General features: G+C 40.8%; 1 protein-coding gene across 2 annotated transcripts in view; it reads right to left on the bottom strand.

The window, feature by feature from the left end:
- HS6ST2 (heparan sulfate 6-O-sulfotransferase 2) overlaps nucleotides 1–13419 on the bottom strand; it is a 351911-nt gene that overhangs the window by 88781 nt on the left and 249711 nt on the right. Inside the window, exon 3 of one of the 2 annotated variants that reach the window (XM_055438291.2) lies at nucleotides 2640–2672. The exons of the other annotated variant lie outside the window; for it this stretch is intronic. Coding sequence (XP_055294266.1) covers nucleotides 2640–2672 — 33 coding nt within the window. The remainder of the gene's footprint in view (nucleotides 1–2639; nucleotides 2673–13419) is intronic. 2 annotated transcript variants of the gene reach the window in all.

The raw sequence follows: 13419 nt of genomic DNA, 5'->3' as shown, positions 1-13419 counted from the left end.
TTCCATATGCTGACATTAGCGACATCATCCGTGTACAAGGGGAAGAGAGCTGGTACATCAGCTGAGCATCTCCTATTGACAAAAGTGCTTTGACAGAACATCTCCTTTCACCCAAATACCATCAACATCATGGCTATGTTTAGGTTAACTTTATGAAGGAACATTTAAAGAAATAGGATTCACTTTTTGGAAAAGAAGCCGAAGTTGTATAATTTCAAAACAACCGGTTATCATTCAAATGTATTTACTACAATAGCTCCCAAGGGTTTGAAAGTTTTTTTTAAAAAGCGTGGCATCATTGATTTGGTGGTTGTTATTGATATTCAAATCACTGTCTATCATACTCATCTGAAAAGTGAGGGAATTTGATAGGGTAATTTTAAAGGCCTCCTCCAGTCTTGACTTTTTATGATTCTAATGCCAATAATTTTAAAGGTACAAAATACGAAGCAGAATGGAAAAGCAGCAGCAGAACTGGTTTATGTGTCAGCATCCTTTTATTCCTTAAATTTATAGAGGCATACTGTTAAAATATTATTTAAAAAATCAGTCTTTGGTTGTTCAAGGCATTGATTGTGAACTTAAGTAGAAGCTTGGAAACTCCATCACAAAATGATACCCTGAAAATCCAGGCAAATAATTTTCTTGCAGCCAACTGCAGACCTTATAATACAGCTGGCTATAGGAAAAAGAGAGAGAGACAGAGAGAGAGTTGCAAACACTCTGGCAGTTAATGTTTTTGCTGTCTATAGAAACACAAATGAGGTTCTGGGCTGAAACAATTAGCCTTGCTGTTAATTGTGCATGTGTGTAGCAATAATGCAAGGCATTTGGGATGGCTCCCACTGATTGTTCCCTTCTTTTTCTGGGTTAGAAAATCCATTCAGACAACTAAATAATAGGAAGCATTTATGCAAATTGTTAATTATTAGAAGAGATAATCATAATCTTGTATATTTATAAAACTAAATGTACAATGGGGATTACCAAATGAATTGCTGCTTTATTTTACTAGTGGTAGAAAAACATGCTAGCTTTGCAAATAGTTTTCATGTATCATTCAGTTCACCAGAATTAAAAATGGCTCCCATGGACGTTTACCAAAGCTGATTCTCTTCCATATCACCATCTGTGTTCTTCTCTTGCTTTCTCACAAACTAAAAGTAGGTAAATTATTCTGACAATAGTTTCTGGTCAAACTACTCAGCCCCATAATAAAAATAAAGAATAAGTCATGACTTGTTTTGTTATATAGCAAGCCTATTAGGACAGAGATGATTCTATCATGGAGCAAAATTTAAAACAAAAATAAAACAAAATTTGCAACATTTTCCCTGTGAAAGCAATTATAGGGATAATAGTCTTTAGGTTAATTGGCTATTATCTTAATGGTCACCTACTCTGTTTTATTTGACAGATGAGGAAGTCAAGGCTCACAGCAGACATAGGAATTGAGCAAAGTCACTCCACTAGTTAGCAGTGAAATGTAGTACTCTTGACACCATGATACACCCAATCCATGATGCTCAAATGCCCTCCTGTACTAATATTGTGTGATTAGGTGTCTATACCATTTATCTCAATGAATTATAACCTGACTATGGAATTAAACCCTGAATTTATGCTTCTCAGATGTCAAATAAATCCATCAAGACCCTAATGGGAATATGGAAACCCAGCTACTGAAAGCCAAACTGGGTATCTAAGATATGGTCAATCTACTCTATTTCAGTGAGAGTCTTCTCTAGTAGAGGAATCCAAAGGCTATAACCTTTGCTCTTCCTAACTTATCTGGCTAGGGAACAAATGATATAGATGGGTAGGAAGAGAAAGTAGAGACACTGGTAAATCTTTCTGGAGCCAATAAGACTAGAATAGGCCAAATACAGTACTGGTGAGCAGTATGATCTTAGAAAACCATGTGCCAAGCAAGGAGAGCCACATTTACAAAATGGCTGACAATTCTCCCAGCCTCCTCAGCACTGATGGCATTATGACGGCACAGCTCGAGGGAACAGTCATTGGCTGGAAAGACACTGTTCTGTCGCATTCTCAACAGCCCCACCCCAGCCCCCCACCCCGGAGTTAGAAACTTTCCTGTGTTTGATTAGACTTGAAGAATTCATGTCACAAAGGTCCCTATCCTATGGGGTTATGCTACCTTGCAAGTCTACATATGTACATACTTTACAAGCCCTGATACTTTCAAATAATTCATCTCCCTTCGGTAAAATGCTGACCTAGTTGTTTCCTAAACCACCATCCAGCTGAGTGACAGGCAGGTGCACCTGAAGAGCTGTGGAGAACGCTTTGTTGATGGTGGGGTGGGGTCTTCATAACGGAACACTCCACAGTGTCTTCCGATTTCAGCAAAAGGAAAAGAAGCTAGTGACCTACTGCCCGACTGGGATGCTGGCCCTTAACTGTCGCCCCACTTCTGAACTAGGTCAGCTTTCAGACCTGAAACTACATGCCTGGGTCATTTCAGCTGTTTTAAACTGAAAAAGAAACCTGGAAAGAATCTATCCAAGTGGAAACCTAACTATTTATTGTATGTAAATTAAACTGATGGGCAATGCAGAGTCTATGTATTCTAGTTCACTTGGGTTCAGTTAAACTCAAAATCCATTGTCACTTACCTTGCTGCATCTAGAATCTGAAAAATCCTCCACCTGTTAAAGGAACAGTAAAACCAGGTGCTAGCAAGAGTTTGGTAAGAGAGGAATTAAAACAATAAAAGTTTTCCATCTTGCTTTGATCACATTTTTTTCTTTCAGCTTTCCAAACCTCAAGGCAATGGCTCCCTAATTCTATTCCCCACTAGCTCCTCTCATGTAGTGAGGAGATTATGAATCAGAGGGCTAAAAGGGACAGGGCAGCTCTGAAAGTCAAACCTCTGAAGGGCTATGGGCTGAGAATGAAAGATCCTTCATTCAGTCATAACTAATTCCACTCCCCGTCACACAGGCAATGGCAATTTAAGCAAAAAACCAAAGTCAATAAACCAAAACCAAGACCATACCAAACCCAGCACTGTGGCATCACTAAAACAGAAATGCCTCATTGAAAGGACCTAGGGGGAATTTACAGGGATTTTTCATATTATCAAGGATATATGAAACATAAATAACAAAAAGAAAAGAAAGAATGATTAGACTTGTGGATGTTCTTCCAACTGATGAAAATTCAAAGCACACAGAAAATGATACATAAATCATCACTAGTTTCTTCCACCCAAATGCAAGACATCCATCAATGTAAGCAATGTCTCTCCATTTAAAAAAATACTCAGTTGCCTTCATATGATATCTTGAGTCACAAAATACTAATTCTACTATGTGGATTTCTGATATTGGCAGGATTGGGAAGTTGTGCAAGGGACAATTGCTAACCTGAGAGTTCAAATGGGCTCAGATAGCTTTTGTTTTATATTAAGCAAAGGATATTATAATATGCTAATACTTTTGTGCCCATAGTGAGTTAGATAGCCTGGACATTTTCTTTGGAGGAGTATTGCTTTACATTAAATATGTCTTGAGGTTTTAGAGGTGAGTTAAGCGAGATTTTCATAGCACGGCTAGCAGACATAGCAATAGGCCTTGCATCATTGAGGAGCAACATATGGCTCTTTTATCATGAACTCTTGGCATGGCTAAGGCCCCCTTCCCTGGTTCTGTGAGTTGTGAAGCCTGGTGGAGAAGCAAATGTGATGAAAATAAAAGTAATGTAGTTAGTGACATCAGATCTGTTAGACAATATACCTGCATTAGCTGACTTACCATCCAGGGCCCAGTGTGATCCTCTTCCATTCCAGCCACAAGAAAGAAGTAATCTAGAATGTTCTGGCCTACCACAAGACTTAATTTCCCTACACAGTAAAGAAAGGCTAGTATCTCTTCTACTGCACTCAGCCTCATGAACAAAAAATACAACTTTGGGTGAAAAATAAAAATAATAATAACAACATGAAAACATAAAGTTATATATTGAATCTTCGTGCTAGAAAGTTCTGAAGTCAAATACGTAGCACTTTCCAAAACTCTAATTCTATTTTTGCAGCATTAATAGAAATCCTCAAATAATATAAGTATGTACATAATTAATATTATGGGGACCAGATCAAATTTAACTTTAACAAGGGGAACTACTGCTTCTTGAGATATTTTAAAAAATGTCTTTGTAAGCTTCTCAACTGTCTATTAAAATTTGCCCAAGGATTACACTGAGAAGACTTTTGGAAGCGCATTGTCTTACCTGGGAGTCCAGGTTGCCAGAGGTAGATTATTCAGTGGTGATTCAGGAAGATGTTATAGATGTACCAATCAAAAGGGTGGACAGTCAACAGAAGCGAATCAAAAGCCAGGGGAGAAAGATAAAAAGGAGAGGCATATTGATTAGAAAAAATAAATTAACATGAGGAATCCATTTTACACACACACACACACACACACACACACACAAACACACACTCTTTGGGAAGGTTCTTACATGGAATCCTTTTTAAAAGACCTTTTAATAAAGTGAAAGGATAATTATGTAATGTGACATTGTTGTTGCTGTTGTGTAGCCACTCGGTCAAATCTGACTCTTTGTGACCCTATAGACTATAGCCCACCAGGCTCCTCTGTCCATGGAATTCTCCAGGCAAGAATACTGGAATGGGTTGCCATTTCCTTCTCCAGGGGATTTCCCATCCGAGGGATCAAACCTGTGTTTCTTGCATTTCTTGCATTGGCAGGCAAATTCTTTATCACTGAGCCACCAGGGAAGCCCCATGTAATGTGATAGTGGTACTAATTATCACTACAACAGCAATCCTATTACAATATACAAGTGTATCAAATTAACACATTGTACACCATAAATTTACACAGTGTTATATGTCAAATATATTCAGTTAAAAAGCACCCCCACAAAATATCTATCATTTATTATGTAACAGGCATTGTTAAAGGCATTTAAGGATGCAGCAGTGAGTAAAACAGACAGAAATCTCTGCCTTCACAGAGTTTATAGTCTTGTGAAAGATTTTTCCTTACACCATTTGTTTGGAGAAGAGTTCCCACAGAAATATATTGTCTGTTACTAACTCTAAGAAAACATCTCTTCTCATTTTATTTATGTCTTTATGTATGAAGAACACAACCACTGGCATCTGATTCCACATCTGGATTGGAAAGGCTTCTCTTTCTGATTGGAAGAGACGTGATTGCTTTTCACAAGTTCTCTGTGTGCAAAGTCCCTCCCCAAGGCTGTTAAGTCAAGTTTCTTTTCAATGAGGGCATTTGCTGTTCACAGAACTCCAAGGGTGTGTACCTTGAAATACTATGAAAACAGGAAGTCTCTAGAGGGCAGCTTTGTAATACTGTGGTACCGCATCCTGGCAGAGTTTTTTTTCATTGGATGCTATAGTGTTCTGTAACACTCTGAGGCTGGACTCAGCACCCTTCAGCAAGCCACCTCCTGGGAAAGCAACAGGAAATAGTGACAAAAGGGCCTGTAGGGCTCATGTCCATGGCCCAGACACTGGCTGGAGAAGAAGCAGTAAGAGTAACCCTCCTCTGGGCCAAGGTTCAAGATGGAAGTAAACACCTCTCAGTGACAGCTACTACCCAAAAGTCAAATTAGCAGGGAAAGGAAAAGATGAAAATGAAGGGAACACATATTGATATGTATTAATGGAAAATGAGAATTGAGGGGTTGACACAGGAGCCCCAAACTCTAGATGGGGATTTTTGCTAACAAGAAACCTCAAATGATAACACCTACCCCCTGGGATTTACATTCAGAACAAAAAGTGAAGCTATCTAAGCACAGGGAACTATATCCAATATCCTGGGATAAACCATAATAGAAAAGAATATTTAAAAGAATGCATATATATGTATAACTGAATCACTTTGCTATACATCAGAAATTAACACAACATTGTAAACCAACTATAGTTCAATTTTAAAAAGTGAAACTATCTATTCACTTTGATATTAAGGATCCAAATTAAGACGTAGGAGAAACAGGATGATGTAAAACTCCAAGACCCTTTGCCTAAAAATCGGTATTCCTGGTTTCTAATCCAGTTTTACCAATGACTCATTTGATCTTGGGCAAATTCTCTTCTCCAGTCTCAGGGAGTCACACGAAAAGAAGGATTTTCACAAGGTGGTTTGTAAAAATCCTCCAGTTGCAGTATTTTTGTAATTCTTTAATAGGTTTGCCTTTTATTTTGGTGCCAAGTTAGTTAGAAGAACAGCACTCTCTAGTCATTTTCTCTGTGCAACACGCCATGAGCAGTTCAGAAAGCCTGGAGCCCTGCAGCCTGAGCTTATGAGTACAGGAAAGCACCGCCGAAACAACAGCCAAGCTGGAATGCAGCTGATCACCACTCTATCCAGGAAAGCAGCTCTGTTGATTTGAAACAGAGAATGGCTGGTTCTCTAGGATGGAAAAGTTACACAAGTGAACTTAATTGAGAATAACAGGGAAGATCTAACTGATAAACAACCGATTCCCCCTTCCCTTTTCTCTTTCTGCTCATGCAGCTGCTCCATCTGCCAGGAGCCTAGGATGTTGCTGATTGCTGTCAATCAACAGGGACCACCACAGCCACACACTCTCAGATAAAGGCTTTCATGAATGCTCAGATTTGCAAAGAGTGGTTAAAACCAAACAAAAAAACCTACCAAAACTGTCCTGGTCTGATTGCTAATCTGTGGCAGACAATACCTCGTGGTAACCAATTACTGACTACTGTTGGTTCTAGAGCTGCCAAGCCAACAGCACATTCAGGCTCTCTGATTTGTGACATTGGATTGCCTTGCTCCCACACCCGCAGCTGCTACGCCCCTGACACCCCCACCTTCTCACCATGTAGGATGTCCTTCTACTCTTGTCTTGGTCTGACCTAATACACTGCTGCTCAGTTACCGGGCAACTCATTATTGTATCTCTGGCCACATCCTCATTTGATCTCTGAAGGCCAACTACAGTACATCCTAGTGAAAAAGTTCCCTAAATGGGAAGGTGTCCCATGCACAGAAAGTCCCAGATGAACGACTCATTTTTTATTTTGTTTTCAAATTTTATATTTTATTGATAATTATCATTAGGTATTTTAAAATTGTATTGAAATATAGATTTACAATATTGTATTAGTTTCAGGTATGCCACAAAGTGATTTAGTTATACATATACATATGTGTGTATAAATGGCAGCTCTGCTCTGTGACCCGTTTAGGCCCACTCTCCAGAGGGGAAGATGGCTTTTGGGTTCCCTATCTTCAGTGAGGATGTTGGATTAGGTGCTTTCCCAAAGGCCGTTGTTCATTAGAACATTTTAAGACTTTATAATGAATCTGACTCAGTCCGGAACCTATGAATAGAGCCTGGGTTCTGAACCAACTGAGGCTGAAAGAAACACTCTTCATTGCTCTAAGAGACCTTGGGGGTCAAAGGCTGAGCGGACAAGTTTGTCTTCAGTGGCCCACTCTTTCCATTATGTTTCCAGACCTCCCTTTGGTCCTCAGGGAACTGCACTTGCACATGATTGTGGCCTTCTGGCCAGTGCCCAGCATGTAAATTAGATGTGACTGGGCTTTCCTTGTGGCTCAGCTGGTAAAGAATTTGCCTGCAATGCGGGAGACCTGAGTTCAATCCCTTGGTTGGGAAGATCCCCTGGAGAAGGGAAAGGCTACCCACTCCAGTATTCTGGCCTGGGATAAACCATAATAGAAATTCCATGGGCTGTATAGTACATGGAGTTGCAGAGTCGGACACGACTGAATGACTTTATTTTTAAATTGAATGTAATAAGTCAGTTTGGGGGGAACTACTGATGGCTGAATTGCAGTCACTCTCTGAGGTTGTATTTGGACGGGGTGGTCACACCTCAAGGAGTGACCAATATGGGCATATCAGCTGCTCTGGGCTGTCAGATCCTTCTAGTACCATCTCTATCAACAGCATGGAGTCATTCTCTAATCCAAGGTGGGATTCAGAACTCAGGTGGCTGTTATAAACAAGTGCTTTCAAACGTCTTTCTACCACCATCGATCAATCAATCACAGTCTCTGAGGGGTGATCTTTTATTTAGTCTTTGGATGATCTTTTATTTAGTCAGTTTTTTGGATGATCTTTTAGAGATCATTAGTGTTGCAGTTAATGCTGCTGCACAACCTTCTTGACCCCTGAGTCTCTGAGGACTTACTGCAGATCACAGAACACCTTAGTGGCAGGGCTAAGACCAGGACCCAGATCTAGGTCCCCTTCCCTGCTGGTGTACTACCCACCCCGCATCCACCATCAGGCAAGCAGGCGTCCGTGTCTCCACATACAGCCATATAGCCCTTCGGAGCAAGTCAAAGAGCAAGGGCTGCAAAAGACTGGGAAAATAGCCCTAACAGACCCCCAAGAGTTTCAATTCTTCCTTTCTAGTAGCTATGAAATTGTAAACGCATTTTCCTAAGCTGCTCTCTCAGGCTGTTTTCTGCCTACACGCACGTTGACTACATCACATGGTAACAATCAGCGATTCTTCTGTCCTTTCTCTTGTGAGAAATAATACCTAATATCTGGGCTACGTATTGCCAAACACCAAGCACAAAGTGGATCTGAAGAGGAAGATGACTACAGTCTTTTTCAGTGTTTTCTTATCTGTTGGCGAGTCAGGCAATTCTCAGTCGCAGAGGTCTTCCCTAAGCTGTTTGTTGTCAGCTGTCCTTACAGCAACAGCTCTGTCCACTCACCCCGACCCCTGTCCATCAGTTTTTAGTAAAATCCTCCCATTTTGGCATCATAAGAGTGCCCTCTAGCGCTGATCTAAAAAGAACCTGGAGGCCGAGGGATTCTTGTTTTCATGGGAAATGGGTCTGGCGGTACCTTGTCCTTGGCTGTGCCAAGACACATTCTTTCTGAAGCATCTCTAAAGCACCTACTTGACAATGCAATCGTTCACAAAGGAGTGAAAGGGACAGTTTGCCATTGAAACAAACCAAAAACCGAAAGAAGAAAAAAAGAGAGAGAGAGGTCAATAAAGAAAACCTGGCTTGTCTTTCCTCCTGAGATGCATTCTGACTCATGATGTGGGGGCACTGTTTGAATTATAAAAGGAGGTGCACAGACGCAGACTGACTCCATCAACTGAAAGTTGACAGTATTTCTTAAAAGTTTTTTTTAATGTATATACTTTTAAAGGTTACTTTCCATTTACAGTTATTACAAAATGTTGGCTATATTCCCCCATGTCGTACAATAAATTGTGCAGCCTATCTTCTCCCTCTCCCTTATCTTGCCCCTCCCTCCACTCCCCACTGGTAATCACTAGTTTGTTCTCTCTATCTGTGAGTCTGCTTCTTTAAAAAGCTGACAGTGATTTTTGAATGTGTTTTTGAGTTCCTCAGATGCAAACATCTGTATTTGTATGTTGCTGCTGCTGCTGCTGGTAAGTCGCTTCAGTCATGTCCGATTCTGTGCGACCCCATAGACGGCAGCCCACCAGGCTCCTCCACCCATGGGATTTTCCAGGCAAGAGTACTTTAGATTTCAGTAATGTGTTTCTTTAATTTGATCATACATATACTTTTGCTTCCAAGGAAGCACAGACCATTAAGAATCCCTTAGAAACATTCTGGGTATAACAGGGCTTGCTTTCTGATAATAAGAGCCTGCAAAATTTCACTTAGAACATAAACATAAATCTGCATGCATGTGTGTATTTCTACAGTTTATTTTATCTCATTTGTCTCTGTATTTCAGATTTGGGGGTCTGGAAGATCCACAACGAATGCTATCTCAGACTAGTTCAAATCCTCAGGGAAGATTTCCACTGTGCCCTTTACATTCTGCTTCACAAGAGACTGCTACTCTATTGAATCCCAAATACTGGATGCTGACACAGACAAAGAATGGCAAGCTGCCAAGGTGACACAGAACTGCTTCATTCACATTTTCACATGTTTAAAACACAGAGCATGACAAAGTCCCTAACGAGCAAGGATTTGGCAAGTGCTAAACTAAGAATCGAGATCATTCTCAGGAAATATTCAGCCAAGTCATTAAGAGGATCAGACAGTAGTGACACGTGGAATGTTCCATCCTGGACATATGTCACTTGCTTTCAGCAAGGAGCTTCCAGCTCTGCCAACATCAAAGTGTGGTAGGAGCCACTGGCTTGGGTCTGAAACTGTCCTCAATCCAGTCCCAGACAAAGAGGGTACCGGAGCCAGCACAGGCTTGGGAGCTGACAGAACTGTGTTCGAATCTCAACCCTCCAAATGTCTTTGGTTGCTTCAAACCCGTCAGTCTCACTTTTCTCAAAATTGTGACCTCCTTGGGATCTCCAATAATACCTGACAGACGACACAAACCAGGTGCTCGATAAAACTTGCTGAATTTACTAAAACCAACCATTTTGATTTTTAAATAAATGAAAAATACCCCTCACTGTCCAGATGTTTGGGACGAAGTAAGAGAAACATCGGACTAATGGACTCCATTGGTATACATCTGTGTTGACTGACTGGATCTGTCCACAACATGTAAAGTAAACTGGATTCTCAAGGGAAAAAAACCTCTGTTAAAGACTTTAAGCCACTGCTGCTCTTGCCCACACAGACCTTGCTAGTCTCTATCAATGTGACAAATCAAAAGGTCCAGGGCTATCCTATGAATGGATTTGGCTTAGTGCTATTGATGTATGAACCACTTTCTTGAAAATTCATGATCAGTTTGACATTTTTGTGGACTTTGGACACCTTTCCAAATGTGAAGATGTAGCACCATTGTTAGGACAAAGCCTGTCTTCATGAGGAAGCTGATTTCCTTTTATAGCAGGATTCTCACTTTCATGTCTTACCTGAAGTTTCAAAACCAGGTAACAAAAACAATGTGAGTGTTTCTGCCCCCACAAATCCAAAATATGGGACAAGTGCGCCAGAACATGTGGGAGAGTACACAGAGTTATCTTTTCTAGAAATCTTGGAAATTATACCTAAATGACAAGCAATAACAATCATACTATTAGCTATTAAATAATGAGTACGTCCTACATGCCAGGCACCATGCAGTTTACAGGAATTGTCTCATTTCATCCCAAGCAGAAGTCTATACTCATTGTACAGATGATAAAACTGAGCCCCAGAGGGACCTGCACAACTAATCACTCAAATCCAGAGTTGTGGGATGCCAGCACCCAAGCTCATTGGCCACTAAGCTGTACTGTACCTATGAGGCAGGCATCATTCTTATCTTTTTATAGGTAAATTAGGTGAAGCTCAAACAATTACTTGCTCAAAGTCACATATCTAATAAGAGAAGGCGCTGAGAATATTCAATATGCCCTGACTCCTAATCTTTTTTTGAAGTATAATTGATTTATAATATATTTCAGATTATATTCCATATAGTTTATTACAAGATGCTGAATATAGTTCACTGTGTTATATAGTAAATCCCTATGGTTTATCTATTTTATATATAGCAGTTTGTATCTCTTAATCTCATACTCCTAGTTTATCCCTCCCCACCTTCCCCTATGGTAACCATAAGTTTGTTTTCTATGTCTGTGAGTATGTTTCTGTTTTGCATATAGATTCATTCATATTATTTTCTAGATTTCACATATAATTATGTGATGGCATATAATATTTGTCCTTCTCTGTCTGACTTACTTCACTTTAGAATGATAATCTCTAGGTCCATTCATGTTGCTGAAAAAAGCAATATTTCATTCTTTTTGTGGCAGAGTAATATTCCTATATGTATCTATACCACATCTTCTTTATCCATTCATCTGCTGATGTATATTTAGGTTCCTTCCATGTCTTGGCTGTTGTAAATAGTGCTGCTATGAATACTGGGGTGCATGTGTTTTTCAAATAAAAGTTTTTGTCTTTTCTGGATATATGCCTAAGAGTGGGACTGCTGGATCACATGGAAACTATATATTTTTTTAAGGAACCTCCATACTGTTCTCCATAGTGGCTGTACCAATTTACATTTCCATACCAAGGATAGTAAGGTTCCCTTTTCTTCACACCCTCTCCAGCATTTGTTATCTGTAGACTGTTTGATGATGGCCATTCTGATGGCCACACTGATGATGATCAGTATGAGGTGATAGCTCACTGTAGTTTTGATGTGCAATTCTCTAATAATTAGTGATGTGGAGCATCTTTTCACGTGCCTGTTGACCATCTGTGTGTTCTTTGAAGAAATGTCTGTTGAGGTCTTCTGCCCATTTTTTTATCAGATTGTTTTTGATACTGAGTTAGGCGTGTTGTTGTACACTTTGAAAATTAACCCCTTGCCCTAACTCCAACTCCTATGCCTTCCCTACCGCACGGTGCCCCACACCTCCATGGGGTGCACTCACGGAAAGAGTGTGTGATCTCTAGGGGCACAGCAGGCCAGCACTGGGAGCGGAGGCTGCCCTCTGGTTTCTGTACAAACTGGCTGCATGCTCGGAAATGATGTGTTGTGTGTTGCTCTTCAAGCTTCTCAAGGGACCATTTTTCATTTTGAATTTCAGAATAAATTTGCAGGCTGTGAGTGCCAAGCACTTGAATACACAAGGAAGAGAGGTTGTGGCTCATTTGAAGATGGAAACCTAGTGTAAACCTTTACCACAGCTATGCTGCTCCCCTAGGGCATAAATCATGTGGCAGTGGCTGGGCCAGTGGCCTGTGAGCAAAAGAGGTTGGCAGGCAGGTCAGTGCTCTCTGTGTCTCTCTCTCCTCCCTCACAGCAGAGTGGAGGTGAGGGGCTTCTTCCTGCTATTATACCTCTATTTCCTTCTGTTCTGTTCTGTTCAGTCGCTCAGTCGTGTCCGACTCTTTGCGACCCCGTGGACTGTAGCCTACCAGGCTTCTCCATCCATGGGATTCTCCAGGCAAGAATACTGGAGTGGGTTACCATTTCCTTCTCCAGGGGATCTTCCCGACCCAGGGATCGAACCCGGGTCTCCCGCATTGGAGGCAGACGCGTTAACCTCTGAGCCACCAGGGAAGCCCTTCTTTAGCAAAATTCATTTAAATCGTGTATATCAATATGTTATATATATATATATATATATATGCCCATCTGGGAACTAAGGGCGTATGAGCTGTCAGCTAAGTGGGATGATGCTGTGGGTGCTGTGATTTCTTGGTGTCTGAACACAAGGAATCCAGCTGAAGTCTGCATACAGCCCTAGGCAGTGCTCATCTCCATATGCACAGCTACCCTCAAGGAGTCCCACTTCAGCCCTACAATGGTAGCCCCACGTCAGTAGATCAGTGTCTATTCTGAGGTGGGCAGTCCCCAAGAGTCAGAGGAAGAATTTGGAAATGCTCATTTGAAGCTGGACTTGCTGAATCGCTAACTGCCCAACTGGCACATCATCAGGCTACTTGTTCATTCGTCCTGATCGATGTGGGTTAGGGAGGT

The sequence above is a fragment of the Moschus berezovskii genome, chromosome X (genome assembly GCF_049115385.1).
Source record: "Moschus berezovskii isolate FMDL1 chromosome X, NW_MosBer_1.0, whole genome shotgun sequence".
Taxonomy (NCBI): domain Eukaryota; kingdom Metazoa; phylum Chordata; class Mammalia; order Artiodactyla; family Moschidae; genus Moschus; species Moschus berezovskii.
This window is presented reverse-complemented; position numbering and strand designations above follow the sequence as displayed.